Genomic DNA, 22494 nt, shown 5'->3' with positions numbered 1-22494 from the left:
ATTTACACAGTCCAGGAGTTTTTACAAAAAAGGTATCAAAATTAAAATGACAAAATAAATTATTTGCAGCATCACATCTGAGCCCCACAAGCAGACTCCCATTCATTTATGGGGAGCCAGATGTATTTACCATGCTGTAAAGAACTTCTTACAACCACCCCAGAGTCCTGACACTGTGACAAGCTGAAAGGAAATCTGGGAAGTTGATAATGCCAAAGAATGACATATCCAAAGTCTTCATCATTCTCTTTTCCACAGCATTATGACTAAGTGGATGAATGTAGGAATGGCAAAAGGATGGTCTGGATCAGTTTGAAGGGGAATGAAAACACCCAGCTTGATTTTCCTGCCCGCTACGCACCCAAACTGTGATTTCTCAGTAAAGCGAAGCTGGAACGATGATGCATCTTGACATGCTTTTAATATGCAAACTGTTAATCTTAAAAGCTATGATTCTGCAAAATTTTTAAGTCTGAAGTGCATGCTTGAGTTAAGTATTCAGATAAATTGGCATTTTTTTTCTACCTAAGACAGCTATAGTTAATGGGTCAAAACATAATTTGCCTGTCTTGTTTGAGCTCACAGACATTTGTACAAGTGTCACAATCATTCATGTGACACTTGTCTGCTTTATTATTCTATGCCAAAACTGAGCAAATGTTTACAAGATTTGTTTTTCTGAAGCATATAGGGAACATATAAGAAAAGGGAAAGACATGAATAGGAGTAAGCAGGGAAGCTTCAAAATACCAAGACTGTTCCTTTCCAACACTGCTTTTCTGAATGCAAGCCTCTCCTCCCTGTGTTCTTTACGTTGTCATTAAATTATTAAAAGAATGATTATAATCAACTCAGTTATGGTCAAGTGTGCATTGGCCTGTAAATTCAAATATCCTGCCCTCCCATCCTCCATGCAGTTTTCACAGGCACAGAGAGGAGTTCCTGACTGAAGTATCCCAGGAATATGGGCACAAGGGCTCCTTCTCCCCAGCTCTGGCCCAGGAGGGAGTTCACACACAGCTCCTCCACGGCAACCTCAGCACAGTAAAACAGCTTCTTTGTGTAATTCCTTTATTTTCATTCCACAGCTGCTCTTTACTGAGACTTACACATATAACCATTGCTGGGAAAGTATAGGAAAGTTAATAATTGTTAAAGGCTTACATGAAAGTAATTGTTCTGTTTCTTCTGAATTGCCAATACTGATTTTGCTGTGAGAGGGGATTATGGAAAGAAATGGAACACTAGAGACGGGAAAGAACTGTTACCAAAATAATCTAACAAATGCAAATACAGCCCCCAGTACTAACAGAAGTGTCGAGTCTAAGAGTACAGCCAGATGTTCTCTCTGGATCCAGCTGTGCAGATGAAGGGCTCTGTGCCCCCTGCTGCAGTCATTATCGTGGATCTGCCCCGATTCACTGGGGCAGGGCCAGCCCCACCCTGCTCACATGGGGCCACCATGGCCCAGCTGGCCTTGCCCCAGTGAGTGCCTGGCACAGAGCATGGCAGGGACCTGCCCTTCACGGTGCCAACCAGAGCAGTCCTGGCACTGGCACGCTCCTTCTGAGGCCCCAGAAAACAGGCACTGCTAAAATACCATCTCCCTCAGAAATAGAAATAAAAAGCATTTTTAAAATCACCTAAGCAAATAAAGCAATGCATAGCATCTGATTTTTATTTCTTGTTTTTTTAAACAAACATACCCATGGATTTTTCCTACTGTACTACAGGATTCAAACAGCACTGCCATCTGAAAACAGCACAAACAGTAATGATAACCCAAACTGTGCACAGCACCAAAACAAACACCTTTGTTCAAATAACACTTGTAAGTGATTATCAAGAGTAACAACTTAAAACACAAGCCAAAACATTGGGTTGTTTGGTGATTCTTGATTTTGAGGGCACACATTGTACTTGATGTAACTTTCACACTGAAACAATCTGAGATTTTTGTAAATAAAGACAAAACTAAATATACAAATCAGGTAACATTTAGAGCTGCAAACTCCTTATCTAGAGTGACACATTCCCTTGCCAACCTTGTAGAACAGTATTCTTTTAATTCAAAATTTTCAAGAGAATTTCCTATCATCTTTCACTTATTTTTGGAGGTGTATTTCAAACCATACAACAACACCCATTTCCCAGCCTAACCACAAGGTGCCTACTGTTACACTACACATGTTAAAAGAGCTCTTTAAACACTAAATGTGACCGTGTTTTCAGTTGGATTTCAGCCTGCTCTGGTAACTTCTCTCTTTAGGTGACAAACTAGCAGTAACTGAATTCATTACAGCCTGATTAATTATGCTGCTTTCATACAAAGGAAAAAGAGATTTCAATCAGAAGTGGTAACCTTACACAGTACCTGTGCAGCAGCGTATCAGAACATCAATCCCAGATCCATGCACTTCCATTTGCTTTGAGAATTTTTAGTTATTACTTCTCCCTAACCATCACATAGCTCAGCTCAACTCCACAGCCTGAAAAACTAAAGGGAGAGGTTTGGAACACACCAGTTCCAGCTGACAGAATTTACACCAGTTACCAGAAAAAACCACAGCTTATGCTCTCCACTTGCTTACCACAGCCTCACTACACAACCAGCCTTTTTCTCCCCAGCTGAACACAGCAGGAGTTTGGGGAATAAAAGAAGAAGAGAGGAGTGGAGCCAAATGTCAGAGATCTCTTTTCTCATACAGCTGACAGCTTGCCAGCTTCTACATATTTGGAGACAATTTCCTTAAATGATCCAGAAGCTGAGAAGCACCTGGCTGCTGCCTTCTCCTGAAGCAGGGCTAGCACTGCACAGAGATGGTACCTAGACAGTGATTCTGCTTTTGCTTGCTTGCCTTTTGTGCTTGTTAACATGCAAAGGCAAATTAATGTAAGACAAGAATCTGGCATATGTGTCTAAAATACACAATACATAATTAAACTGGGAATGAAAACAAATCAAAGGTATATATGTGCAAATAGTATTTATTGTTCCTTTACATAAAGGAACAAGGAACTTGGCAAATATTTCTTAGGAATAAAGGCCCATCTTCACAAAGTATGGGTTATGAATAGCAATGAACAAGATAAGAGCACATGAGATAAAGCCAGCTAGAGTGAGCCACAGATGGAAGCAGAGCCAGACTGACAATGGAAGAATTCCCACCCTAGCGGGCTCGGGAGCGCTCTCCACACAGCCATTAATGCCAGCACACATCAGCATTTACACCAAAGGAGACTCTTCAGAGAAATATTTTTAAATGCAAAGTTTGGGATATCTCTTTTTTAATATGGATAATACTCCAAGCATACATCTCTCTACAGACTTAGGTCTCTGGTGCTCAGTCTGTAACACGCCTGTGCTCTGCTGCTAACGGCGATGTGAGGAATTTGCTGTACCTACAGAATTGTATTATGGAGATCCTAGAGGGGATGACTAAAACTTGTTGAAATTAAGTTCTAAGGAAATATATAAATGTGGGTGACTGGTTAGGGTTTGGGTAAAGTCAAGAAGAGAAGGTGCTCCCAGGTCTCTTTCTCAGAGCCAACTGCCTGTAATAATAAATACACAGGGTTGGCTGTGGGATCAGGTGCTTTGGAGAAAAATAATAATACATTAAAAATATTGCCAGACCAACAGGCTTCCCTGTCTCATTCAGACCCAGCATCATCCTGGATGAACAAAAACTGCAGGAAGACAGCTTAGACTGTCACACTTAGGCAAAAGGAGCTGGCACTGCCTGCAAACAAAATGCAGTGACAAAATGTCATCCCTCTTGTTCTTCACTTAGGGATGCCCCTGCATTACACTTATGGACCCAGCTTGTCACATCTCCCTTTTAATTAGGCAAAATTATGCTGCAGCTAATACCTAGCAGAAGACTTTTTAGTGGTTGTGGGAAAAGTATGAGATCAGCCTGCAAAACATCACTTCTAAAAGGAAAAAAAGGAAATGTAACTCAAAAATAGATTCTTTAATGAAGAGCATTGTTTAAACACTTAAGGCAGCTCCTCATCTTTATCCAATTTCTGTAAACAAAATTCTGATTTTTGTCACAGATAAGAGATTTAAAACCACAGAATAACAAGTAATCGAAAAATTGTTTGTGAATTAATTAAAACAAGTTGTGAAACTATATTATTTGCTAAATTGCTAACACATTCTTCTAAAGAGAATGAAATTCAAAGAAAAATTTCAATGGATTTATTTTCAATTATATGACTGCCTTCTTTTCAATATTTTTTTAACTATGAAAACAAAACTTTTGTACATCTGAACAGAGATAAAAATATTTTTTTAATATTTTTAAAAAATATTTTAAAAATACATATTTTACCAATTACTATTAACGTTGCTATTAGCATAAATATTCAAAGACTTAAAAAAGTCCCAAATATATATTTAAACATGTTCCAAAGATATATATTAAAAAGCCAAAAATTAATCTTAAAAAAAAAAAAAAGCAGAAGAGCAGAAACCACCCTCACAGTCTTCAGATTTGGCTGGCTCAACCAATCTGCTGTGGCCACTCAACCAGTTAAATAAATTTCTATAATGATTTCCCCATTTTAGGCTGCCTATCTGCAAGTTCTTACTGTCAACACGAATTACCCTGTGTGCTGCAAGTCCCCCATCAACTGAGACAAAGCAGGACTGCTGCAGTGCTCTGTCACCATGCCATGCTTCTCATGGATCTGTGTCCCCAACGCCAGGATGAGCCAGCACAGGCAGCAGAAGTGTCCTCTTAGCAGAGCTGGGAGAACAATTCCCACCAGAGGGACAGCCCAGGTGCAAGGGGGGGCTCTGATGGGCACCTGGGGTTGGGTGTCAGCTCTGAGCCTGGGGTGTCTGCCTGATCTGACACCCATCCCAGCAGGGACAGGGCTCAGGATTAACAGGACACCCATCCCAGCAGGGACAGGGCTCAGGGATTAACAGGACACCCATCCCAGCAGGGACAGGGCTCAGGGATTAAAGGGACACCCATCCCAGCAGGGACAGGGCTCAGGATCCATGGGACACCCATCCCAGCAGGGACAGGGCTCAGGATTAACAGGACACCCATCCCAGCAGGGACAGGGCTCAGGATTAACAGGACACCCATCCCAGCAGGGACACAGCTCAGGGATTAACAGGACACCCATCCCAGCAGGGACAGGGCTCAGGGACCCATGGGACACCCATCCCAGCAGGGACACAGCTCAGGGATCCATGGGACACCCATCCCAGCAGGGACAGGGCCCAGGGACCCATGGGACACCCATCCCAGCAGGGACAGGGCTCAGGGACCCATGGGACACCCATCCCAGCAGGGACACAGCTCAGGATTAACAGGACACCCATCCCAGCAGGGACAGGGCTCAGGATTAACAGGACACCCATCCCAGCAGGGACAGGGCTCAGGGATTAACAGGACACCCATCCCAGCAGGGACAGGGCTCAGGGATCCATGGGACACCCATCCCAGCAGGGACAGGGCTCAGGGATCCATGGGACACCCATCCCAGCAGGGACACAGCTCAGGGATCCATGGGACACCCATCCCAGCAGGGACACAGCTCAGGGATCCATGGGACACCCATCCCAGCAGGGACAGGGCTCAGGGACCCATGGGACACCCATCCCAGCAGGGACAGGGCTCATGATTAACAGGACACCCATCCCAGCAGGGACAGGGCTCAGGATTAACAGGACACCCATCCCAGCAGGGACAGGGCTCAGGGACCCATGGGACACCCAGCCCTGCAGGGACAGGGCTCAGAATTAACAGGACACCCATCCCAGCAGGGACAGGGCTCAGGATTAACAGGACACCCATCCCAGCAGGGACAGGGCTCAGGATCCATGGGACACCCATCCCAGCAGGGACAGGGCTCAGGGATCCATGGGACACCCATCCCAGCAGGGACAGGGCTCATGATTAACAGGACACCCATCCCAGCAGGGACAGGGCTCAGGATTAACAGGACACCCATCCCAGCAGGGACAGGGCTCAGGGACCCATGGGACACCCATCCCAGCAGGGACAGGGCTCAGGGACCCATGGGACACCCATCCCAGCAGGGACAGGGCTCAGGATTAACAGGACACCCATCCCAGCAGGGACAGGGCTCAGGGATCCATGGGACACCCATCCCAGCAGGGACAGGGCTCAGGGACCCATGGGACACCCATCCCAGCAGGGACAGGGCTCAGGATTAACAGGACACCCATCCCAGCAGGGACAGGGCAGTCCCTTTTATCTGGGCAGGGAGAGGGCACAAAATGCTACTCATGAGCTGCTCTTGGGTCTTCTTCTAAAGAAAAGTTGTATCAGAAATTCAGCACAAATCTGAAGTTTTCCTAAAGGAGCTACTTACATAAAACAATGGAATGCTGGAGACAAAAATACCTCCCTGAAACTCTTAAAAACTATAACTATTGTTAAGGTTTATAGGATTACACATTTAATTTGAAAAACAATGAATCTCAGTATATGCACTAATTAAATAACTCAGAAGTTACAGATGATACTGCCTCATTAAAATTATTTTGAAATTAGAAGGCTTACATTAAATTCATCATTTAAATATGACAAACAAAAATCTAATTTTGTAGAATCTGTAGTTGGAAAAACAGTTACACAAGGAGAAACATAGCTTTGCTATCTCCCACCCACACACCCAGTAAAATTTAATAAATTTACCACAGCAGCATATAATACCCAGAGAGTAAGGGCCAAAATATAGGAAATTATGTTAAAAAGTAATTGGTCTTCATCACCACCAGGATAAAAGGCAATATATAACTTTTTAGAAGTTGTATGAAGCCCACAAAATCTTGTATCCCAGTAGAGGTAATATAAGAAATGCATTTGACTGCAGACCAAGCAGGATTTACAGCCCAACATAGGCTGCACAAGCTGAATTATGGATTGCATTACATTTTTTTATATATGGCACTGTAGAAAAGAAACCTCAATAGGTCAAACTGAAGTATTAATCACTATAGCTAAAATAAATACTAGATGTGAAAAATATCTACTCATGGGCCACAAAATAGATCAAGGTAGAGAATTCTGAAGACACTTGGAACATTGGAGCCCTCAGTACCTATCAACAAGACCAACTGAAAAGCATTAAAATGCTCATTAAACATTTATAATTTCCACTAATTGCTGCAGAGTGGGCAGACATCACACTGAAATACAAATGTACACACCCAGATTTGCTCATGCAGAGACCAGAGTGAGGACAAACAACTGACTCTGGCCTGTGCTTTAAGACTTTACTCCAGATACTCTTCATCAGGAATTTTCTAAAATAATGTACTATTGCTTAAGAGATTTGGACACTCAAAACTGAAAATTAATGATCTGTGTTGGAATCAAATCACCTGTTGTTCTACTTCTTGTCCTCAACCAGGAGAAGCCAGAGAATATGTCCCAGTACAGTTAAGCTCCTTAAAATAAGGAACAGTTCACAATATTAAAAAACAACTAACTGAAGATTCAGGCTAACAGTACTTCTTGAAGTAAATAAAATAATTCTTCTGGATTCTCAGTCAAGACATAAGACATGATGTCAAATACTTCCAAATATGCAATCTTTATTTATTTCTTTAGAGAGAGAAAACCTACCTTCTATTTTTTTTTTTTTCTGGAAACCCTTCCATACTGGTTTTGAGTTATTTAAGAAATATTTTGAAAAGAATCCTTGAAATCTTGATGTATGTTTGCTCTCAACATCACTGGCAAATTATTATTACTTTGACTACCTGCATAGCTGACAAGAATACCAGGGAACAGCACCTGCAGTTCTTCATTGTTCTTTTATTGAGTAAGGTAAAAGCCAAGTCAGCAGCAGCATCAAATTTATCCCATCTCACTGCAGCTACACAGCTGAAAATAAAAACTTTTGCTAAAAGAATTTTGTGGCAATGCAAGTTTTACCAAAATGCAACACACCTATGGCTGTCAGGTGTGTCCAGAGGCAGGAGGCAAGCTTGTGCAGAGTGCACTTTGTTTCCCCTTCCCTCCTTTGAGTGAGCTTCAAGATACTGAAACTGAATGCTATTCATAAAAATTACTTACAGGGCTGAGAAAAGTCATTTTGGCTTTGCAGACAAGCACTAGGCACATTTTTTAAGCCCATTAGGTGCAGCTCATTTTTTGCTTTGTAGAGATGTCTCTTAAAGTTGCTGTTTAAAAATTCGTAATAGCATAAAAATGAAAACAAAATAAAAAGAGAAAACTGAGGGATTAACAAAACTCTGCAAAAGAGAGAAATGCAGGTGGCATCTTTTATGGATTAGGAAAAACGTACCACAGGCCACTGATATGGCCTGGGAAAAAAATGCCCTCTGCCAACACCTCCCCTACAGACAGAGCAGGCTGCAGTGCTGCTGTCTTTTTGATCAAGAGGAGAAATCCCACACCAATGACTGCTTCCCCTGACAGACTGCTTGTCCTTTTTAATGTTACATGAGAGCACCAGCCTGAACTTCCCTCCCCTCAGAGCTCATACCACTACCACTGATTAGAGATGCTGCTCTGCCTAGGGGTACTCACTTCTTTGGCCAAGGCTGTTTAACCTGTTGTGCTCCTTGTATTCCTCCTTCTCCTTTGCACATAGGAACTTTGCCTTTTTTAATGGAACTTTTTGCTCATTCTCCTGGCAGAGCTTCCTCTAAATTGCTCAGTAATTGGTGCACCATGCTCATCAAGAAGTTCAGCTCTTGTTAGGAGCTCTTTGCAAGAGAGTGTCATGCTCAAAAAGACTGGAGAATTATCCCCTCTCTTGATTAAACTATAGCATGGACCAACACTATTTTCATGCTGCTACAGCACAGAAATCACTTTTTATGATACTTCCTACTTTCTCAAACACAGCTGCAGAAAACCTCATCATTCTCCTCATTTGCCTTCCCATACAACACTGCTGCTCTTTGCCCTTTTGTTTGCTGAGATAATTATTAAACCAAGAATACTATAAACAAAACAACCAAGCCAGTGAAAATAGGTCCACTGCACTACCTCCTTCAGACACCTCATCCTCAGGCCAGCTCAAAGCTCATCAGGAACGTTGGAGGCTGAGGTAGGGTAAGAATTCCCAAAGTGCTTCAACAGTCCAGAGGTCTGACTCCCTATGTGGCCCATGGTTTCCATACCCAAGTTTTGTAATAATTTACCTTGGTTTAGTTAACACTCTGAAATGTCTGTGTGCATTTTCAGTCATGCTTGGAAAAGTGATCTGTAACTTGTTAGCAAAACTACCCCGTGAAACTAAGTGCAGAATCCCACAGACTCACACTGGTTAAAAAGCTATGAAGACTGGAATTTTATGCAAATCATTTTAACTTCACATAGGCCAAAAAAGTCAGATTTTTCTCCAAAGACAGGAGGAGAAGTAGGGAGAAACCCAAGTCTGACTTACAAGCCATGGAGACACTCATGATCATTTTATAGCCACAGTCCTTCTAGATGGTAAAACATTTCCTTAAGTTGTCACTATTTTTTAACTTCTCTGCTTCTCTTTTTGACCATCTCTCTTGTTGCCAGCATTAAAAAAAATCCCAAACTGCAGCAGCCTCAGAAATGTTGCCAAGGTCGGGGAGCTGCAGTTCTGCCTGATGCCCTTCCCTCTCTATTGCACCTCCCCTGCAGGAACTGGCTGCCAGCCTGTAACTTGAAGGCAAGCAGTAACCAAGTAACTAATAAATAAGGAGTACACCACTAAAGTAAACAGTACCCCAGCTATAATTAGCTAGAACAGACAAGCTGCTGGTGGTAGATGTCTCTCTGAGTTCCCTCAGGCTCTCTCCAGCCCCCACAGAATCCCTTTAACCAGCATGCTCCTGTTTGACTCCAGGCAAAACAAAAACAAAACCCCCCTTTTTTCCTAGTCATTCACTAGAACAGAGTATGTAACAAAAGGAACACCAAGATGAAGATCCCACTATTAGCTGTTTTTACTGTATTGTTTCTTTGAAAGCAAAATGCTGCCTGTAATATCCAAGACACATTGGGAAACTTCATAAACCTGCATTTAACACACACTGATTAGCCCCAAAGACTTCCATGGTCAAATAAGCATGAGAGTTTCCAAAAGCATGCAATATGACAATTTCTAGACAGAAACCCCTGGTTTTACTATAGAAGGAAATAGTGAAAATAAAGTGTTTTCCTCCAGCAGAACCAGTCAGGGATTAGCAAAGCCGAGCTCATGCAGTGGGAAGCACAGGGAGATTGACAGGAACACAGTGCTCCAACAAAAGCTTATTGCAGGTAATTAATGTTCTACACGAGGCACATTACTGACTTCAAACAAACTCTCCACTCTGCTAAAGTTAAGCATGTGCACATGTCCTTGCAGGTTTGGAGCTCCAACGCTCAACTTCTCATGAATGTGGCCAAACAGGACCCACTTTGCCATCACTCCTGCAAAGGAAGGATGTGCAAAGCACACTGTTCCACTAGCTGTGAACAGCTCTTAACAAAGCTGAAAAGCTGGTTTCAGCTCAAAATTTAAATATTTGAGCTCCACCTTTGAATTTTATTGTTGGCAAATTTCAGCCAAATTCTGAAGGAGGAGTGCAGGCAGTAGGAGACTGGTCAACATGGGAAAAAGAAAGGTGAGCATTCCTTTCCAAGTGAAACAAGTATTTGCTGAAAATACTCTTACAATTTAGAACAGATCACAGGGATTAAAATGTATCATGTTCCTTGAACAGCAAAGTTGATCAAAATAAATTTGCCTGCACCACAAACTGCTGATATTGTGTCATTTCATGATGCCATCGCTTATGAAGCCTGTAATAGGGACCTGCCTTCAAATTTTGTGCCAGATATACATATGAGATGCACATATTAAACACTCATAAAAACATTCTGACTTACAGCAACATCTTGGAAGACTTGCACATAAAGGGTAAAGGGAAACCATGAAAGGCCTCTTTTCATTTCTTTTTCTTACACACTAAGCTTGTTTTCAATCAGACAACTGAAAATGAAGGGATAATTTTTTGAATACATAATAAGAGAGCAAGTTCTGAATTAAATGTTTATCTGTCAGGCTTTTGTTTTGTTTTCTTTTTAATTTAAGAACTCATAGTTTTTTATCAACAGACCACATTCAGCTGTACAAAATGCACAGTGCCACTGCAGAGGGAGGCATGGCCATTGCTATAAAATAAAAAAATGTGCATCTTAATACATTTTAAGTTCCTCAGGCTTTCTCCAAACCTAAACTTCAGTAAAAAATATTTTAGACAAAGAGGAAAAAGATTATCCCACAAAATTTACCTAGCACTGAATAGGACTGAAGCAGAAGGAAATTAATCTATTTGATGATTCATTTGACTGCTCTAGGGAAGAATGACTTCAATGGGAAACATTGCCACCTTAAGATACAGCTATGAATCTTTCCATGTACAGGTTGAAAAGTTACACCTTGAAAATTCTCTGGTCAGGTTTTAAAAATTATTTTCACTGACATCTAAAATTGTCACAGCACCTTGGGCCTCACCTTCTAAATCAAGGGGCAAACCCTCTGCTAGACCTTCCATGCTTTCTCTTTGTCTTAGCAGTTTTACTTAGCCAGAAGAAGGAAAAAATCTGTAGCTATAAGCATCAGAAAAAGAGATTGCAAAATAGATTCTATCCTTCAGTGTCTGAAAATCAGGAAAACAGAGAGAAAACAACTGAAAATACAGAAAAACTCAAATCAAAACTAACTCCAAAAAACCCCAAAAATGCAAACTCATCTACCCTCTGTCCCTACACATCCTCAAGGTACATTTTTGCAAGAAAAACACAGGAAGAGCAGTAGAGCTCCATAGGGATTGACAAATAATGGATGAACTCTTAGCAACTCAGACATCTTTGTGCCAAGTTCTCATTTTCCATGTTAATAAGCTGCACACTGTATTTACAAGGTATCCATAAATATAACAATTGTATTTATTATTACCATCTTGATACAATTTTCTCTTTAAAAATGTAGTAATTTTTTTTATAACCAAGGAGGAGGATTTCTATTTCTATTAATAAAAAAAGAGAACAAAAAACTATTTCAGTAAGAATGCAGTAGAAATCTTTGAGAAGCAGAGAAAAAAATGCTCTTATGGGCTCCTCCTGCATGCTACATCAACATCATGCAGTCAGGTGGGACCAACTTCCATCTCCAAAGGAAGTAAAAATCAAATTTGTCTTGGCCAATAAGGAAAAATTATTAATATCACTGAACCTCTGTCAGAATATTTTGTGTTCCATAGATCAAAGGCATACACACAGCATGCAAACCTGTTCTACTAGTAAAAAAGAATGTTTTTCCTGGCACAGAGCCCACTTGCTATTTTCTTGCATTGCTGCCTGGCTTTTTCCTCCTGTGAACTGAGATCCATGCAAAAATGTTCTCCTGCCTCACTGCCTGTATTCCTGCCTGTTTGCAGCAGGCACAGAAATGTATTTCTACACATTCACTCCCAGTCACAATTATTAATCATCAGTGTAAACATGCATTATCCATCATCTCCAATGTCTTCCTGGTTTCACTGCTAAGTCTGTAAGAAGCTTTAGAGTAATGCTGGAAGTTTTGTTTCACAAAATAAACCCAGAAGTCTAAAAAAGAACCAGTTTGTGATATCATGGGCTAAAACACAGTTTGAATGAAATTTTTAAAAATGAAAACTCATCACTGGGGCAATTGATTTTTAAATTGAAGTCTCATTCATTTAAGAATAAGGAAAAAGGTGCAATTACTAATTAGGATATCATGTATAGAGTGTTTCCAAATACTGCTTTTGAAATAGATATCAACACGTTTATGGTGAATTATTTTAATACTGATTTAAGTTTGAAAACAGGAAGTAAAATAAAACAGAAGTAAAAGAGAAGTTGAAGCCAAACTTGAGATTTGAAAAGATTCATAAAGTAGTATGCACGTAATTCCATTTTAAAAAATGTAAGGACAGACTCCTTTCTTCTCTCTCTCCTTGAAAATTCAAACCCATAAATTTAAGTGATAGTTTTGGGATACCTCAAATGAAATCATAACTGTCAGCAGCAGTGACATCCTGCACCAAAACAGGTCTGAGAGAACACTGCATTCTATCATGTCAATGAGACATGCAGCAAAGAGTGCTTGAAAAGGTAATGATACAACAAATCATAAAATTTCCTCCTGTTCTGCTCTTAGTCTACAGGCTTAAAAAGCACAAAAAGCAAACTTTAACTTCTTGATCCATAAATGCTTGCAAAAGGTGTTCTGCTCCATTGTATCTCTTCCATATAACTCAAGCTTAACAGTGCAAAGTGATTTAGATTCCAGTGCTTTCTAAACATATCTGACCACTTGAAACAAAAAGTAATTTATCAAGAGCCAGCCCTACAGCTTGGATGACCAAGCTGAAACCTAAGTTGTTGAACAAATTGTTCCAAGGACCTTTGTAAGTGGATGCCATAAAATAAACTTTAGCTCCAGAAAGAACAGCCTAAGGATTTGCCCAGAGAACCTCAGTGCTGATGGTTGGTGTTTTTCCCCAAAATTAAAGACTATTCCTTGGTTCTAGTTCTTTGGGTCTGTCAGGAGCAGTTATGGCTCACATCTTGGCTGATCCATGACCTTCTGAAGTGGGTGATATTCACTAAGTATAAACTTGGGACAGAGCCAAGGCACAGCCCTCCTGTAACAGAGACTTCTGCAGGACACACCACACATCCCTTATGGCTTAAAAGGGCAAGAGAGGAAGGAAACAAGGCCAGGCTTTCCAAGAGACAGCTCATGTCTAACCCATTCCAAAGAGAAAATTACCTAGTATCCTAATTTCTTCTTAATATCGTTAAAATATTGACAATGGCTTTGAGGGATAATTGCAGGTGTTGCTGAAATGTCCATGGATAATCCAGCATGAGGTGAGAATGTCAGCTGAAATGGTGAAATGAATCACATTCAATACTGCAAAACCAAAAAGTCAAAAGTACTTTTTTCCAACTCCAGCAATACCCAAGTGTTTCCCACAAAATCCTGAATCCATCCTTACATTTCCACTCAGAAATCAGGAGTTCCTAAAGCGTAAAGACCTAACAGACAGAACCATCAAGGAACTTCCTCTATGTCTGCCTCTGGTACAACACACATTTCAGTGTCTTAAACCAGAATCTTCATCACGTTTTGTACATAACCTAAACATGAAAACAGCTTTAAAATACTCAAATTATACCATCTGAAAGATTAATTAAATGAAAAAATGTAGTGCCTCGTACCCAAAATACACCTCGCAATCCCTTCAGTAATTAGCTTTTCTCTCCACAAAACATCTCTGTTTTAACTGTTAGTTGTGGGACTTTCCACATCTGCAGGAACATTATCTTTCTTGACTATTAGAATGGCTGGAATATAGTGGATGAGAAAACAGCCAGGGTATCAGATCTCCCTTGAGCACTGGCCCAACATATGGTCCTGCACATTTTGAAAGATGGTGTTTGGGATAGTTTGCTGAATATTCTTAAGATGACTGCTCTGCTGCTGTGTGAGGAACAGGGCTTTTTCTTATCCCTAAAATGACTGTCTTCAATAAGCAGTGATTCACTGAACTAGCCCTGAAGCAGCCTTTGGAAGCTCAGTATTCAAAAACCATCTGTGCCAGCAAGTACCAGGAGAGGGCTTTCACTTGATATTTAAACAAATTATACCCTCAGATATTTCAAACATATACTCTGTATTTATGTATTTTGGGATACTAGCCATAGGTCTTGATGAAAAGCCAAATCATTTAATTATTATTATTAAATACAGAAAAATACTTGTATTTAACCTCCACACTTTAATTCCATAATAAGAAATGAGGGACTTGAAAGTATGAAAATTCTGCATTCATGCCACCTTAGCAGTACTCAAATATTTAGCTTGTAAAGCCACCTGACCTAGTCTTGCAATGGCTAATCCTTTTTTTATAGCTCCAATTCTTCCAATTACATGAAAATATCTATTTCATAAACAAACCAAAATTTTAATTCTAACTCTTAGAAGCCTTATAATTCAAGAAAAAAAACCAAACACTGGAAGTGTTAACTGAATAGATTCAAAATCAATCAAAAAGCAACTAAGGTAAAAAAAAGCAACCCAAACCTTATATTTAATCTGACATTAAAGGTGCTTAGGGATGCTAAGTGAAGAACTTCAGAGCTTGCTGTCCTGAATGTTGTAACCTGTTTGTGTCACCCACTGCTGAGCATCACAGGACCACAGAGCTGCTAAGCACATAATGTGGGCCAGGATCCTTAGATACCTACCTTGATAATCACACTGATATAATAATAATAATAATAATAATAATAATAATAATAATAATAATAATAATAATAATAATAATAATAATAATAATAATAATAATAGGCAGGCTGAATTCCAAAAAGCTGTGACTTGAGAAGATATTTCCCAGCAATTTTTGTCTAGTATTACTAAAGAAATGGAAAGCCCCTAAAAAATTCCACAAATGCAGTATTTTCACCTCTGCCAGGCACAGAAGCTGAATCTTTCCAAAGGTATCTCTCTTCTCTTTACCTCTCCTTCACTCTTGATCTAAAGCACATGATAATGATAAGCAGGCTGAATTTCTGATGAGCTGCTGGCTGCCACAGAGGCAGCTGTGTTTCTAGCAGATCATGTAAAACAGGCACTGAAAAGGCAGCGAATGAAGCGCAGGTGATCTCACATTTGCTGTCTCTGGCTGCCTCTAAGTTCCTTTTCCAGTGTTCACTGGGCTCTAGGCCAAACTACCTCAACAAGCAAGCAGGAACTCTTCACTTTTTAGTGTTGGTACATCAGTGCTCCTCCTGTTTCTCAACTGGAGGTGGGTCAGCCCAGGCTGCCAAAGCCAAGGGAAGGGCAGGAATGCAGGGATTGGGATGGGACAGTGCCATGAGCCCACTCTGTATTTGTGGTCTGAAACCAGTCACTCACTTGGCAGCAGTGTTTTTTGGGAACACCAAGCCCCTGCTCATCCACTGTTTTACAAAATATGGTTCCCATGTTTTGGAAAGGCATTTTTTAATATGGTTGCACATAGAAACAAATTTAAAAAAAACAAAAAAAAACATGTAAAAATAACCTCACTCTAAAGCTGCTGATTTTCCATGTCCCCAGGTAAAAGTGGTAGAAAAAAATTAGCTGTACTAGTCCAGCAATAATGGGCCTGGTCTTGATAATTTATAATAATCTTGTCATCCAAAAAAAAAAAAAGGTCTATTTAGCTATGGCTTGAAAAGAAGCAAAGAAGTCCAAATGAGCTCTGGCAATGTGAGACAGAGAACAAAGTTTAAAGAAAATACTCTCAAACAAAGTGCTGGTAGAAAATACTTACAGTTATTAACACAAGCTTTTTCACATTTCCAAAAGCTGTAGAAGAATTGTATCTCTCTAGCTAAAAACCAGTACTTAAATAACAGAAATGCTAATCTTTTCTATGAACTTCTTGTCTTAAGTAGAATATCCACCACTACTCCTAAATTAGCCTCCTGCTCAGATGAAAAGGGTGTTACTAAAAAGATCCAATTTCCAAAAATAAATTCTTAGTGCTTCTGTTAAACCAAGAGGCTGGACTGCAATCCAGCACTGCTCACTGAATGCAACTAAGTAAAGTGTCAAACAAGAGTTAGTTCAGAAAAGGGAAAATAAAGGAACATGCCAGGGTGGGATGATTTGTAAGTGACATCTCTTTGGATCAGTAAACATGCAGGGTCCCAGCTGCAACAAAAGCAGACATGTAATTCAAAAATATTAATGAGGAGGAGACAAGCAACTTCAATGCAAAAACTGTATTTTGACCAAAAAAAGAGCAGTCCAAAAAAGCTCTAGCCAAATCAGACCTTGCAAGCAGAGATTATCAGCAGCAAGGGCTTTAAGCAGCTTAGAAATTGCTGGGAGAAATCAGAGTGTCCTAGACCATAGAGGAGGTTGGATATTTGAAGGTGGAATTGGGCTCAGGGGGTGTTGGTACCATAGAACACAGAATCCTAATGATGTTTGTAACTTCCAGAAACCCAAAGAAGAGAGATCAGACACTCTTAGACAAATAATACAGATTTCCAGTACCTTTTTACAGGGAAACATTTTGGAGGAGTTGAGTTTATTTCTGCATAGCAGCCCCTAATAAGCTCAGCAGAACAGCAGAAAGGGAGTTTCTAGGAGCCAAGCTGTGTGACACAGCTTCTGCAGCACTTTAGGTCCTATTCCCTACAAAAGACATTGAATAATGCAGATGCAGCTTCCAAGACCTTGAAATCAGCTTGCAGCCAGCCATCTCTATCAGCTGGCCAGGATGGTTTGAAGCTAGGAGGAGAGGCATGGGAGCAGCTCCATCTCAACTGGCACACGGCTCATGGCTCCAGGAAATCCATGGATCGGCAAAAACTTCAAGGAGACTTTGCCAATGGAACAATGGAGTTGTTCAGCAAAATTTGGGCTAGGAGAGCAGCAAAAGGAAGCAAAAACAACCAGAAGCCTTTGGAATTTGCCCCAGACCTTTATTTTTCCTTGAAGCACTGCAGCAAGAGAACAAGGAGCTTCTAGAGAGAGAGGGAAGCTGTTCATCATAATCCACTCAGATACAGAGCTCTGATTAAAATGCTTCACTCACTGAAGGTGACCACAATTTTGTTCATCAAATTATTAATATTTACAAAAGAATATTTTTAAAAGGGACAATAGACAATTAAATTAAAAATTTAATTGTCTACATTTACATTAAATTCTGTTCCTTAGGATAAAATATTCTTTTGGTGAAGTGTTAAAAATCCAAAGGGATCCACATATTATTAGAAGGTTCAAATTATTTTTAAATGAGGGAAAGCCAAAGCTATGACCACCCAGTCAAGCTTCTAATGAAAGCTCCTTTGGTCCTGTTGCTGTGAGATTTGTTACAGGTGCATGCAGGGGAGAACAGAATCCTTGACTGAATGTAAGATAAAGGAGGGAGGCTGAAAGGAAGGGGATAACAACATGACAACACAAAACCTGAGAAACAACCTCAGTCTGAAACAAATTTTACAGAAACGGGAGCACCTCCTACGTATCTCAAGTCCTAAGTCAATTTTAGAGTATAAACAGGATCCACTTCTGCTCCCAGCTCAGCTAATTCCCTAGCACTAATCTTAGCACACGAAAAGAGAGAGAAGTCAGATAAAAGCTATCCAAAATGGGAAACAAAAAGGCCTTTGGAAATGCCTGGCATTTAGACAGTCAAATGTCTGAGCCAAAACTGTTAGTTTAGCTATTCAAAACAAAATGTTTGCATTTTCCTCAGAACAGGCATGTAATAGGGAGAATTCCTCTGACTCCACTGCGTGGGCAGACTCAGCAGAAGGAGAAGCAGCCCAAGTGTATCTGTACCAAACAACACAGTGCCCTGACAGAGCCACCCACAGCACTGCCACCACATCACCCTGGCTCCCCACCTTGCTTAACATAGATCAGGCTTTGGACAATTTGGCATTTATTGTGTAGCATGGCTACTTCACTTAAATATCAGGAGAATCATGCTAATGAACTCAATCCTACTTCTAGAGCACAGTATTCTTATGGAAATTACAATTTAGCATGGTTATAAACTCATCTTTGCAGTGGTGGGGGACACCTTGACATTCACCTTGGACATATATTTATCACAAACCCACACTGGTGTTACTACAAGCTCTTGGTTCAAACTGTAAGCAAGCCTACAATTGTTTTTTCAGGTACTTCTTCATTCCCTACTCTTTTTGGGTTTTTCCAGATTATGCAGAGGAGAAAACAGATATAAAGGCAGTGAACAGTTCAAGACCTACACTTCACATTTAACTATTTAAGAAACATTCTTTAATGACCTGCTCAGAGTTCACACTTGAAAATACAACTACAAGGAGATGCCATTTTCACTGTGGCAAGCCAAGCTGGGCTCCCGTGCTGATGTGCATTTCCAAATGACACATTCCCTGCCAGCAGCAGCAGCAGCAGCCCCAGCTGCTCCTGGGAGGCTCTGCAGGAGTGATTTCCTTGCTCTGAGTGCACACTTACCTCTCCTCCTATGGTGAGCAGGCCAGGAGCATCCAGCTTCCGTTTCTTGCGGGGGCCGATGGCTGCCAGCGCCGTCAGGTTGGCATCCCTCTGCCTCATCTGGGCCAGCTCCTGCTGCTGCATCTGCCACACAGGGAAAGAAATCTCTTTAGTTGGGTTCTCTTGCCTTATCTAAAGGTTATCTTCAGACCTGCAAGCATGAGGTGAAGTCACACGTGAGCAACCCCTGAGAGCATTTTACTGCTCGATTCCAGCAGCCTGGCCATGGAGCAATGATGAAGGTACTGAAGTTCTTGTGACTTTTCACAGGATTTCTGCTTCCAAATATCTCAACTCTTTCCAAAACCACTGTCCTTTTCATTAAAAGCTGCCCTACCAAGTACTGCATACTAACTACACATCTCCAGTCAGTTTATGACTGATATGAAGAATATCATGAAGAATGGTGTTCTAACCAACACCTCTCCCAGTCCATCCTGCACTGCACTTCTGGAGGATTTTCCAATGGCAGGAAGAATGGCCAGGAAGGAAAATCCTCTTTTTTTGGGAAGGGAGTGCTGAGCTGGGCTGAGTTATAAGCTAGAAACTTCCCCAGCCCTGACAACCAGGACTGAGTCTCCATCCCAGTGTGGTTCCACCACCCAGCCCTTGGTTTAGGACACACGAACCCCCCTGCCTGATTTTCCATCTCCCTGTCACTCTTCTGGCACCACCAACCCAATTTGAATTGAAATACCAATCCAAATTTAAAATAATTGATTTTTTATCTTATATTTATTTTGAATGTAAAACATATCTGATATTTTATTTAAAAAATCTAGATTAATAAGATATCTCTATCTAAATGCTAGCCAAAGGTAATGCTGACACAAAACCTTTAGAAACTGACTTTCCAAGTGCTTTCTGGGCTTAGGCTTTAGGTAAGAATACATTTGAACAGTTTGAAGCAGCTGCCAGCTGCATTATGTAACAATATAGCACATTACAGAAAATAGGAGAAAGTGCTCTGGCCAGCAGAGAGACAAAATTGCATATTCACTATAAACTGTGTAATTCTTTCAGAGTGTTAATGATAAGTGTCATATTCCCAAGAAACTAATATTTTAATAAATATTCTGATCAATACCACACAAGAATAATTGATTAGGCAACACAGTACATTATCTTAATTAGACAAAAGCATTCATATCTCTTAGTAATAATTCTTATTCATGTCAAAAGTTTGGGTTTGCAAAGTCTATCAATAAACTGAGAGGTGTTTCCTTTCTAATCCCACTGATGTCATTCTTGTTCCCACTTCAGCAGCAGTGCACAGAACAACACCTCGAGAAGTTCATGGGTGGCAATAAAAACACTGAATGATACAGGCACAATTCCTCATTAAAATGAAACTGAACTGACAAGCAGAGATAGAACTGTCTCAGCCATTACCTACACATGATCTGCACATAAAAGCAGGGCCTGAACTATCTCAACCAATGCTAAAAGAAAAGGAGGTTTAAGAAAAAAAGTGCCAGTGTGAAATGTCTTTTCTCCATCCACCTCTGTCCAGAAAAAGCAGATCCACCTCATGCCTCTTTTCAGAGCAGCTCTCAGATGAATTCATTTGGCAGCCAAGACACTTGTGCCTGACCAGCTTTGGTGACAGGGAGTGTTTCCAGCTCCAGGGGATGGTGCCAGGGCCCCAGAGCCAGGGGAGGTGACCCAGAGAGCCCTGGAGGGCAGCACCCAGGAGCTGCAGGCAGCAAGTGAGGGCCCAGAGCTGGGCACAGCACTCGAGGTGTGGCCTCAGCAGTGCCCAGCACAGAGGGGCAGGCACTGCCTGCTCCTGCTGCCCACACTGCTGCTGATCCAGGCCAGGGGCCATTGGCCTCTTGCCCCCTTGGGCACACTTTGGCTCCTGCTGCCCACACTGCTGCTGATCCAGGCCAGGTGCCATTGGCCTCTTGCCCCCCTGGCACACTTTGGCTCATGCTGCCCACACTGCTGCTGATCCAGGCCAGGGGCCATTGGCCTCTTGCCCCCTTGGGCACACTTTGGCTCCTGCTGCCCACACTGCTCCTGATCCAGGCCAGGTGCCATTGGCCTCTTGCCCCCTTGGGCACACTTTGGCTCATGCTGCCCACACTGCTGCTGATCCAGGCCAGGTGCCATTGGCCTCTTGCCCCCTTGGGCACACTTTGGCTCATGCTGCCCACTCTGCTGCTGGTCCGGGCCAGGTGCAATTGGCCTCTTGCCCCCCTGGGCACACTTTGGCTCATGCTGCCCACTCTGCTGCTGGTCCGGGCCAGGTGCAATTGGCCTCTTGCCCCCCTGGGCACACTTTGGGTCATGCTCAGCCACTGTCAACCAGCAGCAGCACCTCTCCCACCTTTGTCCATGATGTGGACACTGGGACCTAACACAGCCCCAGCATCCTGAGAGCACTGAGCTGGAACTGGCCATGTTCAGCCTGGAGAAAGACCCCCACAGAGACCTCACTGGGGGTTTCCAGTGCCTAAAGGGAGCTGACAAGCAAGACAGAGAGGGACTTGGGACAAGGGCCTGGAGTGACAGGACATGAGGGAATGGCTTCACACTGAAAGAGTGTGGATTTGGATTAGATACAAGGAAAAAATCCTTCCCTGGGAGGTGCTGAGCTCCTGGCACAGGCTGCCCAGAGAAGCTGTGGCTGCCCCATCCCTGGCAGTGTCCAAGGCTGTGTCCAGCCTTGCTGGGCACAGGGCTCAGAGCAAGCTGGGACAGTAAAGAACAGTCTCTGTTCATGGCAAGGGGTGAACAAGACGGGCTCGAAGATCCCTTCCAAACCAAACCATTTTGAATTTTCACATTCTTCAGAAAATTGAATTCAGTCATTTAGAGTTTGAAACCCTGTTTTGAAACCCCATTAGAGTTTGAAATCCTGTCCCTTGCTCATGGCAAGGGATGAACAAGATGATCTCAAAGATCCCTCCCAAATCAAACCATTTTGAATTTTCGCATTCTTCAGAAAATTGAATTCAGTCATTTAGAGTTTGAAACCCCATTTTTCACACTTTCATGCTTTCATACATTTTGCAAGCACAGTTATTATCATAACTTCAGTATAACATTATCTAAAAATACATCTCTCATCTACAGGGTAAAAGAATTTCCTACATACAAAAAAAGAAATGTAGAAAAATATCTCAATAATAGTGCAAAGGTCTATACATACTTCTCTTTGCCAACTCATATTAGGTTTTTAGCTCAAATATCTTTGGCTCTCTTCCAGATTAAATGCCAGTTAGCCAGAGCTGCCCGCTTACCCTTTCAAGGTAGATAGCAGCAGTGGTGAGCTCTAATCATTTACAAAGGTCATGATCGGAAGCTAGCCCGTGAGCAGTCATTTAAAATTCCATTGATCCCTATTTGTAGTCAGGGAAAGAAAATGGACATTTCAGCTGTATTGTAATTATGAGGCTTCAAGGCAACTGTAAA

General features: G+C 41.6%; 1 protein-coding gene across 1 annotated transcript in view; it reads right to left on the bottom strand.

Moving 5' to 3' along the window:
- The window catches only part of LOC129125255 (transcription initiation factor TFIID subunit 4-like), a 158717-nt gene that overhangs the window by 31666 nt on the left and 104557 nt on the right, over positions 1 to 22494 (bottom strand). The window contains exon 14 of the mRNA XM_054640608.2: positions 19036 to 19158. Coding sequence (XP_054496583.2) covers positions 19036 to 19158 — 123 coding nt within the window. The remainder of the gene's footprint in view (positions 1 to 19035; positions 19159 to 22494) is intronic.

This window comes from Agelaius phoeniceus, chromosome 12 (assembly GCF_051311805.1).
Source record: "Agelaius phoeniceus isolate bAgePho1 chromosome 12, bAgePho1.hap1, whole genome shotgun sequence".
NCBI lineage: Eukaryota > Metazoa > Chordata > Aves > Passeriformes > Icteridae > Agelaius > Agelaius phoeniceus.
Note: the sequence above shows the minus strand (reverse complement) of the source record. Positions and strands in the feature narration are given on the sequence as shown.